At 42.7% G+C, this 17,037-nt stretch overlaps 1 protein-coding gene across 4 annotated transcripts in view; it reads right to left on the reverse strand.

The window, feature by feature from the left end:
* The window catches only part of TLE4 (TLE family member 4, transcriptional corepressor), a 154,660-nt gene that overhangs the window by 7,684 nt on the left and 129,939 nt on the right, over nucleotides 1-17,037 (reverse strand). For all 4 annotated transcript variants that reach the window (XM_060154947.1, XM_060154946.1, XM_060154949.1 and 1 more), the window contains exons 12-15: nucleotides 15,849-15,981; nucleotides 15,062-15,255; nucleotides 14,478-14,554; nucleotides 15-264 (exon numbers count right to left, since the gene is read on the reverse strand). In XM_060154947.1, the coding sequence (XP_060010930.1) occupies nucleotides 15-264; nucleotides 14,478-14,554; nucleotides 15,062-15,255; nucleotides 15,849-15,981 (654 nt within the window). The remainder of the gene's footprint in view (nucleotides 1-14; nucleotides 265-14,477; nucleotides 14,555-15,061; nucleotides 15,256-15,848; nucleotides 15,982-17,037) is intronic.

Consider the following 17,037-nt stretch of genomic DNA (forward strand, 5'->3'; position numbering starts at 1 on the left):
CCACGTTCACTCACCAGACAGTCGAGCTGAGAGACGGGGCTCTTGTTGCCGGGGTGGCTGATGTCCCAGACCTTGACGCAGCCCTTGCCGCCTGTGTACACGTGTCGCGTGGGGTTGCTGATGGTCACCGCACACACCACCTCCCCGTGGTTCAGGGTGTTGATCTGGCGAGCGTGGCGGGGGATGCCGGGGCCAATGAGGGCGTCCGGGGGGAAGGGGACAGGCTGCATCTGACCGTCCGCAGTAACGTGGAAGGAGTATGCTCTAAGGCAGTGGCGAGGAGAAAAGATAGGAAAGGGAGAATGCAAAAAATGTTACTTAACTGATCACTGTAATGAGACGAGAAATAAAACATTTTCAGTGCTACGTATGATTTGCAAACAAGTCAAATTTACTGAATATGGTGGAAAGAACATAACTTTCAGAGCCACAGAGCTAAATCTATGATCAAATACCGCATCAACTCTTTGCTAGCTGCTGTGTGACATCAGTAGTTACATAACCTCTCTGAACCTTACTTGATTCTGATCTTTAAAATGGAGTGAAGGCTACCTATGCTTCTTAGAGAATTTAATAAGATCACCAATGCCCAGCATAGTAACTACTTCTCCAGGGCACTCTACAAACTTGCATTGCCTTCTACTTCAGGTGATTCAGAAGCCTGTGGTAAGATTTTAACCTATAGATCACTTCACTCCAATCAAGTGACTTACTAATGAAAATCTGTAAGCTAAAATTATGAAGTTTTAAGGTGTTAAGAGGATCTAGGCCTAGATACTGAAATGGCATATGACCCACCAAAACAGGAAAAAAAAAATTTGGATTAAGTCCCATCAGACTTGACAATAACAAAGCCTAGTAATCCCATTCCCAATGGAGTCAGAACCTAAAAAAGCATCCTGTGTGACTGCCCCAGAGGCCCACCTGTGAGTTCCTACCAGCAGCTCCAACTCCAGGCCATTTCCAGGGAAAACCCTCCAGTTGTGAAAGCATTTGGCTCTAAAACACAACTTAAGTTAAAGCATCTCCCTCAACAGACTCCTCTATTTTTAAGGCACTGAAGTCAGGGAACAGTCAGCAAGTGAGGCTGTTGGGATGCATGTTGGGTTTCAGGAGGCAGGAGATGTCGGCGGTAGGCAGGAGGGAGCAGGGCCTGTCTTGGGGAACCATCACGGGCAGTAGCCCACTTTGGAGATGATGTCATTGTTTTTGGTCCTGAGCTTCAGAATGTGCTCTGTTTATGGGAAGAAGCTTATGAAAGACATACCAAGGGAAAACATTTGTGGGTAGACAAAGGACAGGAGCTTGGACCTATCAGGGAAGTTTTAGAACCAAAACAGTTTACAGTTCCTTAATGCAAAAACCTACAGGCTAGCCACATGCATCAAAATTCAGCCCATTATTGAGGGGACATCATCAACAAAGTCCCAAGTGTCCCCAGAAAGGATGCGGCTGTGGCAGATTTGGGGACCAGAGGGCAGAGGGCTTTCTCTCTCTCTGTAAATTACGCAGAGAAGTGGGTTAGAACTGTAGAAGAGAAGAGAAGGAGTATGTCGGACTGCTGAGGGGGAAGTGGTGGGAAGCTGGGAAGACAAGAGACATATTCCTGTGGTCGAAGCAACGGACTTGGAGAAATGTTGGATGCGTGGCCTGGGAGAGAGAGATGCTGAGCAGGGCTCTCAGGCTCGGAACCCAGGTGGCTAGGTAGGCCACAATACATTAGTGAAGGTGACAGGGAAGCATAACCGAAGGGGACACACGTGGGGAGGTAAATGGTACGGTTTTCTCCAACCTGAGGGCAGGTGAGAACCCAAACATCTCAACCAGAAGTTGAGCACTGTGATTCAGAAGAGAGTTCAGGTCAGAAAGATCGATGTGTGCTCATCCACAAAGAAGTGACAGTTGAAGCTAAAGGAGCAGAAAAGAATAATCCTGGGGCAGATTATATAATAAGTAGACTAGATGCAAAATTTAAGAAAATGCTTACAACGTGTAGGGGACCTCCAGCAAGAGCAGTCAGAGAGGCAGATAATCAGGAGAGACAAGAACATGGGAAGGGGGAGTAGATGGTCAATCACATATTTCTTGGGTTATCCCAGTGCGAGAAGCACTTGGGGATGCAACAGAAAGGACTGGGGATACAACAGAGAGAAAAAAACCCACCTACTCCTTATTCTCCAAAAGTTACTTTCTGGGGGCTGGGGGTAGGTGGCAGGTGGGCTGAGGGGCTGATTCATTAGTGAGATACTAACATATATAAAGATTAAAATGTCAGATGGTCAATGCTATGAACAATGGACAGGCCATGTACTCTGGGAATTGGACAAAGTGAGATAACAGGGAAATTCATGGCAATGGGGCTGCAATATAAAGAACAGGTATTAATTTCCTTGGCCAAGAAAGGAAGATGGTATGAGAAGGAGTATGGTACACTGAAGGCCAGAGGGAGGTAGGATGCTTACGCTATTCACTTAGTCAGAAAATATTTATTAAATACCCAATATGAATCAGGTACTATCAGATGCTGGGGAATCAGAGGTGAATAAGATATTCAAAGTCCCTATCCTCCAGAGCCTACATCCCAGAAGGGAAAAGAGCTAATATATAAGCTGATAAATCAGTAACCTCCGACGGCAGTAAATGTGCGCGCGCTCTCTCTCTCTCTCCTTCTCACACACACACACACACCCACACACACACCCACAGTTTCAGATAAAAGAGATGGGAGGCGCGCAGCAAGGTCTGAGGTGGTGTGCAAGCTGAGAGCTGAGGCAGGACCTAGTCTTGCACGCATAGAGAAGGGAGGGGGCGGTCAATGCAAGTCTTAGAAGCAGCAGCAAGGGAGAAAGCCAGGGGCACTCAGGGGAGAGTGACGGGCTGGAGAGGGGTGCAGGGGCCATGTGAAAAAGGGCCTCGTAGGCTGTGAGGCAGAGTCCGGCCTGTTATTCCGCGCGGATGGGAAGTCACTGGAGACTTGTGTGTGGGGGCAGTGAGTGCCATGATTCAGTTCATGTTTTCAAAAGACTGTTCTGGTTGTTGGGGGAAGCATGGATTGTAGGTGGCAGAATGGAAGAGGGAAAATTAGTCAGGGGGCTAGTGCAGCAAGCTAAGGGGAAGCTAGTAGCCAGGGCTTGAGAGACGGTTAGAAAGCTGGGAACGGATCTGCAATTCCAGATTTCTCTGCAAAGAGGCAGAGAAGGCTGTACTGGATGGCACGCGTGGATCCTGGAGGTGACAGTGAGGGCTGAAGACAAGGTCTTCTTTGGGGTCTGTAAGTAGGTAACTGAAGTCGAGAAGGGCAGAGGTTCACTAGAGGTGATGTGGCCCAAGCCCTGAGACGATGTTACTGGGGGCCTGACCTTGTGAACAGCAGTGACACCCAGGATGATGGCAGGCTCTGAGTGGACCAAGTGTCAAGTTTTTAATTATTGGGAAATCTCCCAGCAAGGCTGAGGAGGGGGTAGAGACCCACGGCACAGGCCTGAAAGGGGTTGGGTTTTCACAAGAAGGTAGAAGGAGTTCAGTTCCGGAAGAGACTGGAAAGGAACAGGAAGTGGGGGAGGGAATCAACCACAGCCTTTATCAGCCCTGCCACTGGCTCCGACTGCTGATGTGAAGTGAATGAAAGGGCACCCTTTGGAGGGCTGCAGGTGAAGGGGTCCCCTCGGGAGAGAGCCAGGCATCCGTTCAGGCAAGGAGGGGAAGGCAGTAATGCTTGTAGAGAAAGGCTGAGATTCTGAGGGATGACAATGGAGACAAAGGCTAACTGATTTAGCAATTAAGAGGTCATGACGACTAAATCTTAAAGAAAGAAAAAGGAAGATTATTCCAAGTTTAGAGATGGTGTTATACATTCTTAATGATAATCTCCTTGAAAAGACATCCCTTCTCTCCCCTCTAGAATAACTAAATGGTTTTTAAAGAGCCTTGAGAATTTAAAATAGTTAAGAAATCAGGCACACCATTTCTCTTGAGGTTTTCAATATGACATTATTCAACTCAACCACAACCACTCTGTGAGGACCTACTATGTTCCTGGAACTCCCTTATTAAGAATTTCAAGAGTCTAATTGCATTAAGGATATAATGTAGCCCCGTGTTTACTATTTATATAAGACACTCAAAACTGGAAGAAAGAAAGCTCTAGTACATACTTATCATCAGATTTCAACAAACTCTTTGATGTGTAGCTAGCAGAGTACTGGAATGTGTAATGAAAGCCAACCTTCCTAGAAATTAGGGAGGTCCAGGCTTGAAAACCTTTTCTTTTTCTACCTAATTAAATGCATCATTACTCCTTATCCACATATTCTGATTTAGATGTCATGCTGAGATATAGTATCAGGTAAGACACTTGCCTTGCCCATAAGTGGCTTGTAATCTAGGAAGCATGATGAGAAAAGTACAGAAGTGATTACAATACCAGGTGCAAGATGGGAAGGATGAAGTTCTGTGGTGGTTCAAAAACCAAAAATAAAGCTTATGTTTCATGAGAGACATGGTATTGGAGATGGGTTTTAGAGAATGGAAGGATTTTTCCAAAGAGGGAGGAAGATGGAAAAACCATTCCAGGTGGAGGGAGCAGCTCTAAAAGGAAGAGGTAAAATCATCCTGGATTGGTTTTAATTGGGGAATTCACTTATTCAACAATGACCCAACACAGTAAGTACTTGAAGGAGCCCGAGTACAGCCTGGTAAAATACACTGCACGCGCGTGCACGCGCACACACACACACAAACACACACAAACACAATGTATAAGAGGGAGGGCCTAGAAGGTCGGCCTGAGAATTTCACAAACAGAATTTACTGAAGAGCGTTTTTTAGGAGGAGGAGGAGTGGGACATTACTGGGGCAAAGCCACTCATAGAATAAATTTGGTAGCAAGGAGTACAATGGATAGGAGGAATAAGAGACAATTATTTGAATAATCTAGACGAGAGGCAATGGGGGACCTGAACTGGGCAAGGAGAAGGATGACACACTAGAAGTAACTGGATATGAAACTGTGTAGGACTCAACTCATGAGATGTGAGGAAGAAGCCAATAATAACTGAGTTTCTGAGCTCAGGGAACAAGGAACAGAGTACTCTGAAAACCAGGCGATTGGGAGGAACATCTAGTCTGGGGAAGCATTTTGTGAATATGATGAATTTGTAGTGCAAGTAATACACACTCAAGATGTCTAGCTGAGATGTCCAACAAAGGACTAAAAATACGGGGCTGGAAGGAATAGGGGCAGGGAGACAGAGAAATTCTCTCTCGGGAGGCAAAGCTACTAAAAGCTAAGAGTGATCTCCAAGGGAGATGGTGAAAAGAGGAAGTTTGGACTTTTTGACAGAACTATACTTCAAACAATTCAGACATCTGCAAATCTGTTTAAAACGTGTATTGAAGTTGCTGTTTTATTTGGATCATCATCTTTTGATGAAACTCCAGCACAGTCGAGAAGATCCTTGGCCTTCCCACCTCCACCTCCCTCTATGAGAGGCCCACTTCAGTAATGCCATACTCATCAGTTCCATGCTTTGCGACGCCTTGCCCAAGTTTCCAACGTCTCACGAGATAGAACTAGACCTTGAATTCACAATGAAAGGTCTGGCTGTTGTACTGATACTTCATGCAGGAGGACGGAAGACTGGGTTCTAGTAGCATGTGAACCCACTAGCAGGTTAGCCAGCCCACAAACACTTGAGGGTTGGCTGTGTGTCAGGAATTGTTCCTATTTTGAAAAATCTTGCTTTATAAAAACAAATAAAAACAACAACAGAGAAGAATTTCTGAATTCTGAGCAGCCTAAAACCCATAAATCTGAGATTTTTTGTTATGGCTGAAATCACATGTCATTTCCCATAATATAATTAGTGCAACGGTTTTAGTTAAATACTTTTACGCTATTTATAAAAGTCTCATGTAAGTAGCAAGTGAGGAAAAAAGTCCACTTTTGGCTTATGTTGAAATTAAACTCTGCTGTCATTCTAGTCAGTTATTGAGTGGAACCTTTGCTAATTCACCAGCATAAGCAACTGGACCCAATGTGCATTATCAAATAAATGCTACTTTATTAATTAGTTTGGAACATGCATTTAATTATAATTTTTGATAATATCTAGCAATTATTCTGTAAAAATTATTAGGACAGAGATGCGCGACTGTTGTCTTTCTAGAGAAAGGCAGTTACTTTGTGTGTGTGGTGAGGGAGGCCTTTAGGTGATTTATTATGTTTTATGTTCTAGCACAAAAAATAGCTTTCCTGTTGAAAAACATGGACAAGTTTCATAACTTTGTAAAACTCTTTAATGAAAGTACTTCTCTCTATATGCATAAATGAGCGTGAATTTATAGGCCTTGGTGCCTTGGTAAAGACATACCAATGACAGGAACAGGGAGTCTAATTTACTCAGTCTAATCTCCTTGGGCCATCTCTGCCTCCCACTATGGTCTACTGCATGAGCAACTGAAAGAACGGTAATAACCTGGGCAAAGCTCAAGGGGAAATGATGCTGCAGTTGACTCAAGAGCCACTGCATAGCAAACACTGTGCCAAACATATACCGTATCATCGCATCCTCATGCCCTCCTTATCAGGGAGGTGCCAGCCCTGCTGTAAAGATGAGCCAACTGGAGCTCCTAATAAAGTCACCTCCTTCCCAGTGTCAACCGGCAGAGTCAGAATCCAAACTTGCATCTGTCACACTCCAGGATTCATACTCTGTTGAACACACTGCGCTCTTTGGGGTTCTTGATGTCATTTGCCAATTGCATTTGGCGTGTGTCACTCCAGGAACAAAAATTCTCAGCCATGGAGATTGGTTCAAGATGGCAGATTAGAAGGACGTGCGCTCACTCCCTCTTGTGAGAGCACTGAAATCACCACTAACCGCTGAACAATCATCGACAGGAAGACACTGGAACTCATCAAAAATGATACCCCACATCCAAAGACAAAGGAGAAGCCACAATGACACAGTAGGAGGAGCGCAATCACAGTAAAATCAAATCCCATAACTGCTGGGTGGGTGACTCACAAACTGGAGAACACTTATACCACAGAAGTCCACGCACTGGAGTGAAGGTTCTGAGCCGCATGTCAGGCTTCCCAACCTGGGGGGCTGGCAACGGGAGGAGGAATTCCTAGAGAATCAGACTTCCAAAGCTAGAGGGATTTGATTGCAGGACTTTGAGAGGACTAAGGGAAACAGAGACTCCACTCTTAGAGGGCACACACAAAGTAGTGTGCTCATCGGGACCCAGGGGAAGGAGCAGTGACCCCACAGGAGACTGAACCAGACCTACCTGCTAGTGTTGGAGAGTCTCCTGCAGAGGCGGGGTGTGGCTGTATCTCACCGTGAGAACAAGGACACTAGCAGCAGAAGTTCTGGGAAGTAATCCTTGGAGTGAGCCCTCCCAGAGTCCACCATTAGCCCCACCAAAGAGCTCCAGTAGGCTCCAGTGTTGGGTCGCCTCAGGCAAAACAACCAACAGGGAGGGAACCCAGCCCCACCCATCAGCAGACAAGTGGATTAAAGTTTTACTGAGCTCTGTCCACCAGAGCAACAGCCAGCTCTACCTACCACCAGTCCCTCCCATCAGGAAACTTGCACAAGCCTCTTAAATAGCCTCATCCACCAGAGGGCAGACAGCAGACGCAAGAAGAACTACAATCCTGCAGCCTGTGGAACAAAGACCACATTCACAGAAAGACAAGATGAAAAGGCAGAGTGCTATGTACCAGATGAAGGAACAAGATAAAACCCCAGAAAAACAACTAAATGAAGTGGAGATAGGCAACCTTCCAGAAAAAGAATTCAGAATAATGATAGTGAAGATGATCCAGGACCTTGGAAAAACAATGGAGGCAAAGATCGAGAAGATGCAAGAAACGTTTAACAAAGACCTAGAAGAATTAAAGAACAAACAAACAGGGATGAACAATACAATAACTGAAATGAAAAATACACTAGAAAGAATCAACAGCAGAAGAACGGTAAGTGACCTGGAAGACAGAATAGTGGAATTCACTGCTGTGGAACAGAATAAAGAACAAAGAATGCAAAGAAATAAAAACAGCCTAAGAGACCTCTGGGACAACATTAAACAACAACATTCACATTATAGGGGTCCCAGAAGAAGAGAGAAAGGACCTGAGAAAATATCTGAAGAGATTATAGTCGAAAACTTCCCTAACATGGGAAAGGAAATAGCCACCCGAGTCCAGGAAGCACAGATAGTCCCAGGCAGGAGAAACCCAAGGAGAAGCACGCCGAGACACATAGTAATCAAACTGACAAAAATAAAAGACAAAGAAAAATTACTGAAAGCAACAAGGAAAAAACAACAAATAAAATACAAGCAAACTCCCATAGGGTTAACAGGCTGATCTCAGCAGAAACTCTACAAGATAGAAGGGAGTGGCATGATATATTTAAAGTGATGAAGGGGAAGAACCTACAAACAAGATTACCCTGCAGGGATCTCACTCAGATTGGACAGAGAAATCAAAAGCTTTACAGACAAGCAAAAGCTAAGAGAATTCGGCACCACCAAACCAGTTCTGCAACAAATGCTAAAGGAACTTCTCTAAGAGGGGAACACAAGAGAAGAAAAGGACCTACAAAAACAAACCCATAACAATTAACAAAATGATAATAGGAACATACATATCGATAATTACCTTAATCGTGAATGGATTAAATGCTCCAAACAAAAGACACAGGCTCACTGAATGGATACAAAAACAAGACCCGTATATATGCTGTCTATAAGAGACCCACTTCAAACCTAGGGACACATACAGACTGAAAGTGAGGGGAGGGAAAACATATTCCATGCAAATGCAAATCAAAAGAAAGCTGGAGTAGCAATATTCATATCAGATAAAATAGACTTTAAAATAATGAATGTTACAAGAGACAAGGAAGGACACTACACAATGATCAAGGGATCAATCCAAAAAGAAGATATAACAATTATAAACATATATGCACCCAACATAGGAGCACCTCAATACATAAGGCAACTGCTAACGGCTATAAAAGAGGAAATTGACAGTAACACAATAATAGTGGGGGACTTACAACCTCACTTACACCAATGGACAGGTCATCCAAACAGAAAATTAATAAGGAAACACAAGCTTCAAATGACACAATAGACCAGATAGATTTAATTGATATTTATAGGACATTCCAGCCAAAAACAGCAGATTACACTTTCTTCTCAAGTGTGCATGGAACATTCTCCAGGATAGATCACATCTTGGGTCACAAATCAAGCCTCAGTAAATTTAAGAAAATTGAAATCATATCAAGCATCTTTTCTGACCACAACGTTATGAGATTAGAAATCAATTACAAGGGAAAAAAACCGTAAAAAACACAAACACACAGAGGTTAAACAAAACGTTACTAAATGACCAAGAGACCACTGAAGAAATCAAAAAATACCTAGAGACAGGGCTTCCCTGGTGGTGCAGTGGTTGAGAGTCCGCCTACCGATGCAGGGGACACGGGTTTGTGCCCCGGTCCGGGAAGGTCCCACATGCCGTGGAGCGGCTGGGCCCGTGAGCCATGGCTGCTGAGCCTGAGTGTCCAGAGCCTGTACTCCGCAATGGGAGAGGCCACAACAGTGAGAGGCCCGTGTACCGAAAAAACCAAAAAAAACAACAAAAAAAAAAACCTAGAGACAAATGACAATGAAAACATGATGATCCAAAACCTATGGGATGCAGCAAAAGCAGTTCTAAGAGCGAAGTTTATAGGAATACAAGCCTACCTCAAGAAACAAGATAAATCTGAAATAAACAATCTAACCTTACACCTAAAGGAACTAGAGAAAGAAGAACAAAGAAAACCCAAAGTTAGTAGAAGGAAAGAAATCATAAAGATCAGAGCAGAAATAAATGAAATAGAAACAAAGAAAACAATAGCAAAGATCAATAAAACTAAAAGCTGGTTCTTTGAGAAGATAAACAAAATTGATAAACCATTAGGCAGACTCATCAAGAAAAAGAGGGAGAGGACTCAAATCAATAAAACTAGAAATGAAAAAAGGAGAAGTTATAACAGAAACCACAGAAATACAAAGCATCCTAAGAGACTATTACAAGCAACTCTATGCCAATAACATGGACAACCTGGAAGAAATGGACAAATTCTTAGAAAGGTATAACCTTCCAACACTGAACCAGGAAGAAATAGAAAATTGAACAGACCAATCACAAGTAATGAAATTGAAACTGTGATTGAAAATCTTCCAACAAACCAAAGTCCAGGACTAGACGCTTCACAGGTGAATTCGATCAAACATTTAGAGAAGAGCTAACACCCATCCTTCTCAAACTCTTCCAAAAAAACTGCAGAGGAAGGAACACTCCCAAACTCATTCTATGAGGCCACCATCACCCTGATACCAAAACCAGACAAAAATACTACAAAAAAAGAAAATTACAGACCAATACCACTGATGAATATAGATGCAAAAATCCTCAACAAAATACTAGCAAACAGAATCCAACAACACATTAAAAGGATTATATACCATGATCGAGTGGGATTTATCCCAGGGATGCAAGGATTCTTCAATATATGCAAATAAATCAATGTGACACACCATATTAATAAACTGAAGAAAATCATATGATCATCTCAATAGATGCAGAAAAAACTTTTGACAAAATTCTACACCCATTTATGATAAAAACTGTCCAGAAAGTGAGCACAGAGGGAACCTACCTCAACATAATAAAGGCCACATACGACAAACCCACAGCAAATGTCATTCTCAATGGTGAAAAACTGAAAGCATTTCCTCTAAGATCTGGAACAAGACAAGGATGTCCACTCTCGCCACTATTATTCAACACAGTCTTGGAAGTCCTAGCCATGGCCATCAGAGAAGAAAAAGAAATAAAAGGAATACAAATTGGAAAAGAAGTAAAACAGTCACTGTTTGCAGATGACATGATACTATACATACAGAATCCTAAAGATGCCACCAGAAAACTACTAGAGCTAATCAATGAATTTGGTAAAGTAGCAGGATACAAAATTAATGCACAGAAATCTCTTGCATTCCTATACACTAATGATGAAAAATCTGAAAGAGAAATTATGGAAACACTCCCATTTACCACTGCAACAAAAAGAATAAAATACCTAGGAATAAACCTACCTAGGGAGACAAAGACTTGTATGCAGAAAACTGTAAGATACTAATGAAAGAAATTAAAGATGATACCAACAGATGGAGAGATATACCTGTTCCTGGACTGGAAGGATCAATATTGTGAAAATGACTATACTACGCAAAGCAATCTACATACTCAATGCAATCCCTATCAAATTACCAATGGCATTTTTTTTACAGAACTAGAACAAAAAAAAATCTTAAAATTGTATGGAGACACAAAAGACCCTGAATAGCCAGAGCAGTCTTGAGGGAAAAAAACGTAGCTGGAGAAATCCGACTCCCTGACTTCAGACTGTACTACAAAGCTACAGTAATGAAGACAATATGGTACTGGCACAAAAACAGAAAGATAGATCAACGGAACAGGATAGAAAGCCCAGAGATAAACCCACGCACATATGGTCACCTTATTTTTGTAAAAGCAGGCAAGGATATACAATGGAGAAAAGACAGCCTCTTCAATAAGTGGTGCTGGGAAAACTGGACAGCTACATGTAAAAGAATGAAATTAGAACACTCCCTAACACCATACACAAAAGTAAACTCAAAATGGATTAAAGACCTAAATGTAAGACCGGTCAGTATAAAACTCTCAGAGGAAAACATAGGAAGAACACTCTTTGACATACATCACAGCAAGATCTTTTTTCATCCACCTCCTAGAGTAATGGAAATAAAAACAAAACAAATGGGACCTAATGAAACTTAAAAACATTTGCAGAGCAAAGGAAACCATAAACAAGACGAAAAGACAACCCTCAGAATGGGAGGAAATATTTGCAAACGAATCAACGGACAAAGGATTAATCTCCAAAATATATAAACAGCTCATGCAGCTCAATATTAAAAAAACAAACAACCCAGTCAAAAAATGGGCAGAAAACCGACATAGACATTTCTCCAAAGAAGACATACAGATGGCCAAGAAGCACATGAAAAGCTGCTCAACATCACTAATTATTAGAGAAATGCAAATCAAAACTATAATGAGGTATCACCTCATACCAGTTAGAATGGGCATCATCAGAAAATCTACAAACAACAAATGCTGGAGAGGGTGTGGAGAAAAGGGAACCCTCTTTCCCGGTGGGTGGGAATGTAAATTGATAACAGCCACTATACAGAACAGTATGGAGGTTCCTTAAAAAACTAAAAATAGAACTACCATACAACCCAGCAATCCCACTACTGGGCTTATACTGAGAGAAAACCATAATTCAAAGAGTCATGTACCAGAATGTTCACTGCAGCTCTATTTACAATAGCCAGGTCATAGAAGCAAGCTAAATGCCCATCAACAGACGAATGGATAAAGAAAATCTGGTACATATACACAATGGAATATTACTCGGCCATAAAAAGGAATGAAAATGGGTCATTTGCAGAGATGTGGATGGATCTAGAGACTGTCATGCAGAGTGAAGTAAGTCAGAAAGTGAAAAACAAATATCATATATTAATGCATACATGTGGAACCTAGAAAAATGGTACAGATGAACCAGTGTGCAGGGCAGAAATAAAGACACAGATGTAGAGAACAAATGTATGGACACCAAGTGGGGAAAGTGGTGGTGGGTGGTGGTGGTGGTGTGATGAATTGGGAGATTGGGATTGACATGTATACACTGATGTGTATAAAATGGATGACTAATAAGAACCTGCTGTATAAAAAAATTCAAAAATTCAAAAAAAAAAAAAATTCTCAGCCATCCTGAAATCCACCAATGTTCCTCCCAAAAGGATCTCAACAATTTTATAATGCTATGTGTCAAGACGGGGGCAAGGAAGGGAGCCCAGCTCAAGGCTCAGAAGTGCCTCTTGAATCAGACCAGCTGGGATTTTACAGTGGTTCAACTGGCCCAAATCCCCACACTGAGACTGTTATTGCTTCTTTAGATACACCTAACACACTTTCACCCCTCGGGGCCTCTGGGCAGCAGCAGAGACGAGAAGCACCACCTCATTTGGTAGTGGTTACACTATAGTTCTGGGTGCAACTGCCGGTTAACTAAGTGGTAACTTTACAGTACCTGAAAACGGGATGATATCACTTCCCTCAAGGAACCTCTCCATCCCCACAGGTTCATATGGTACTTGTAGGTATTAATCCTATAGCCTTATTATTTAGTCACTGCTTGAAACAGACCTAACTTTTACCTTCAAGTACACCAGGGTTCTTGGTCAACAAGACTTGTCAGTCAACAACTATTTGCAGAACACACACAAGTACACAGAATTTTACGGTAATTGATATTTATACCTTCAACTCTCAAGGAACTCAAAGTCTAATTTGCCTTGCCTCCCTTATTAATCAGTCAAATACTTACTGAGACCACACTGTGTTTGATGCAACATGGAAGTTTAGGGTAGAGTGTGTAGAGAAGTTACAGAAGGAAGGGCCAAGAAGATGATCTATCAGGTGGAAAGTGAAGGAAGGGTCAAGGTCAGGCATGTTTAACACTGTGGAGCCAGCAACATGGGGAACAAAGAAGACACACAGGAAACAACAGGGTGACAACTAAGTGCCTGAGCGTAGAGCAGTAAATAAATAAGCAATGGGAGGTCAGTGAAGGGAGAGATCGGCACATATGTTCATTCATTCACTGAACAAGCATAAATTGTGAGCACCAATTGTGAAGATGAAGCCAAAGAGCCCAGAGAACTGTGCACAGGTAGTAATAAAGTGCACGTGATTAAAATGAATGATGAGGAATGACATATGGGGAGAGGTTAGAATGTACAAGAAAAGTCTGGAACAACTGATGCGTCTGTCTTGCCTTCACAGCTCTAGGGGGTCATGAAAACAGGGGCTCCAAATACCCAGCTTACAGGACAAGAAGCCAACTGAGCAAGCCACTTTTTCCAGAAACACAAAAGACCACACTTCTTTCCTTTCAGCCTTTGAAGTCTGGCACGTCTTTTCCTAACATGCTCAAATTTTGAGCATCTAGGTTTGCACATAAGACGACTTCTTCTTTCCAAGGCAACAAAAAGAATTGTCTTGCAATCAGTAACAGATGTAGGGAAGATCTGACTGCTGGAGATGCCTCAGCAATTTGCATTTCCATATTAGAAGCTTGAGATTTTAAATTGAAAATACAAAACCCCACCCCATTACCTCTTCCCTTGTCCTAAGAGAAAATGGAAAATACTTTGCAAAAAACAAAAACAGAACCACCGCACAAGCCGCAGGAACTTGCCAACACTGTCTAGCAGTGCTCAGAGTCCAAAGGGCCAGCAAGGGCCCAGACACACAGTGAGCACAAAGCACAGAGGCGGGTACTCACGGTTTTCCTCCTGGAATGCCTGTCAGGTTTGGAGGTATTGCTGGCACACGCATGTGATGGTGTGGGTCAAATCCAACCTAAAATTTTTCCCAAGCAAGACAACAAAAACAAACATGGTTACATCAACTCATTTCATCCTACTCAGTATCTTTCCAAATCCTAGGAGAATAGATGCTTTAAAAATGTGAGTTCAGAGATAAATACACAAGTACTGATTGATGAAATGATAGGATGTTCATGATTTCATGGTAACATACTTGGGGGTGGAACAAACATGAAAAAAACAGTATTATTATTGAAGCTCATGATGGAAATGAAGGCTTCACTATATTTACTATATTATTTACTCTACTTCTGTAGGTTTAAAAATTTCTTTTAAAAAAGGAACATAAAACAAAATAATTCCCTCACCTTACAAAAGAAAATGAATCTCACAATACGATTACATGCAGTTTAATTTATAAATACACACAGGTCCCTCTATAAATCCCTCAAATTTCATAAACTTCCTTAAAAAATAAAAATACGGTGGCAACCCTCTGCGCTCTGGAACACTTTTATGCTGTAAAGGCGCACCAACATACCACTGGCGATCTCCCGTAGGCCGCGGCTGCGGCTGCAGCGGCCGCGGCGGCGCTCATCTGCGGGGAGATGTTGTGCAGCCCCGCGTAGGCAGCTCCGGGGCTGGTCAGCTCCCCATTCATCCCAGCGTGCGGCACGATCCCAAAGGGGGTCGGATATGGACAAGGTACTGCCATTGGGGTCCTTAGGCTCGAGGCTACAGACCCAAATGGAAGGAAGGAGAAAAACCAATGATACACACGTGAGACAATCATGAAGTATTAATGAATGTCAGGAGCAACACGTTCTTACGTATGTTAAAAAGTAGGATTGGCTTCCCTGGTGGCGCAGTGGTTGAGAGTCCGCCTGCCGATGCAGGGGACGCGGGTTCGTGCCCCGGTCCGGGAAGATCCCGCATGCCGTGGAGCGGCTGGGCCCGTGAGCCATGGCCGCTGGGCCTGCGCGTCCGGAGCCTGTGCTCCGCAGCGGGAGAGGCCACAGCAGTGAGAGGCCCGCGTACCGCAAAAAAAAAAAAAAAAAAAAAAGTAGGATCTATAGTTCAAACAAGCGTATTTTAATATTCTCAAGGGTCATTCAAGCCTTCATCAGGGTTCATGTCTTCCCCTTATTTTACTGAACACCTACTATGTGTCAGACATGGTAAGTGCCAGGCACTTGATTTGGATCACAGAACTTACAGCCAGTCAACGCTGGTCGTTAGTACTCTTAATGTATTACACTCTTTAAATCGCTTTGATTTCTTTAAAAACAGGAAGCATAAATATGTAGAGAAGCTTTTTTCTCACTAACCCAAGGGGTCGACTCCTGGCGGTTTTCCGGGGACAGGCCTCAATCCGGGAGTGGAATTACTGCCTGGGGTGGGTGCATCGCTTCGTGGAGTAGGGGTATTGGACTTCGACACAGGAGTGGTAGATTTTTCATTCTAACAAGAGATGCAATGGAATATACACGCTAGTTAGAACACAATTTTAACCATTATGTTAAACATTTGAAAAGGTAGAGTAAAAGAAAAGGACAAAGAAATGGAAAAGATTCTTTAGCACGGGCCTCTCTTTTCATTAGTTAAAAAGAGCTATCAAAGAAACAGAAAGTGTTTCCTGAGACCACAAAACCAATGTTCAAGAGGACATAAACCAAAGCTGAACTTGGGGCAGAGTAGACCATTTCCAGGAAACCGGTCTGAGTTGGACAGACGCTGACAAATCATGACGTCCCGATGTGACTGGCCACGTGCTGGTTGCTTTAATACTGAGTGGTTTGAGTTGGGTTCCTGATGGATTGTTCGTGCCACAAGAGGCTCCCTTGGTTAACAGGTCCCATTAAAAAACATCCAAGCCTGAATCATCACAAGAGATCAGCACAGACGAGCTGCCATTACAAGGCCGGAAGGCCAAGAGAAAACAACAGAAAAAAACTTTATCCAGCCCTGTGCCAGACACATTCTCCAAAACTGCAGACAAACTGAGGAATCTTCTTTCCCTCAGCTGTGAATTCAAAAGGTTATTTGAAAACAGAATTCGTCTTTTTTTTTTTTTTTTTTTTAATGCTATGTTACAGGGACACAACTGGTGAGGAAAAAGGCAGGCACACTACATAAAAATGCAATTAACTACACAGCCACAGAGGAAGGGGGTATGGGGAGATTACCCTGACTTGCAAGCAGTTTTATTTGTGCATTTCTGATTTGTGGTGTGAGTCAAGGTAGAGTTTTATAAATGACAGATCATTAGACAGGAAGGGAAAATTATTGCAATCATATATAGCTTGGTAATTCCAACAAAGCTAGCAACAAAATCACATCCAAGCCAAAAACTAAATTTACCATAAACCACAGGTGACAAAACCATCTCTGTAACCCCAGTATATATTTCTTCATCTTCGCTGAGACTCGTTTCACTCAATTTCCTCATGTCCCTCCCCTATCCTTGCAAAAAGACTCACAAACCAAACATCCATCACCAACAAAGTCAGTGAACCT

Source organism: Lagenorhynchus albirostris, chromosome 7, assembly GCF_949774975.1.
Source record: "Lagenorhynchus albirostris chromosome 7, mLagAlb1.1, whole genome shotgun sequence".
In the NCBI taxonomy this organism is placed as follows: domain Eukaryota; kingdom Metazoa; phylum Chordata; class Mammalia; order Artiodactyla; family Delphinidae; genus Lagenorhynchus; species Lagenorhynchus albirostris.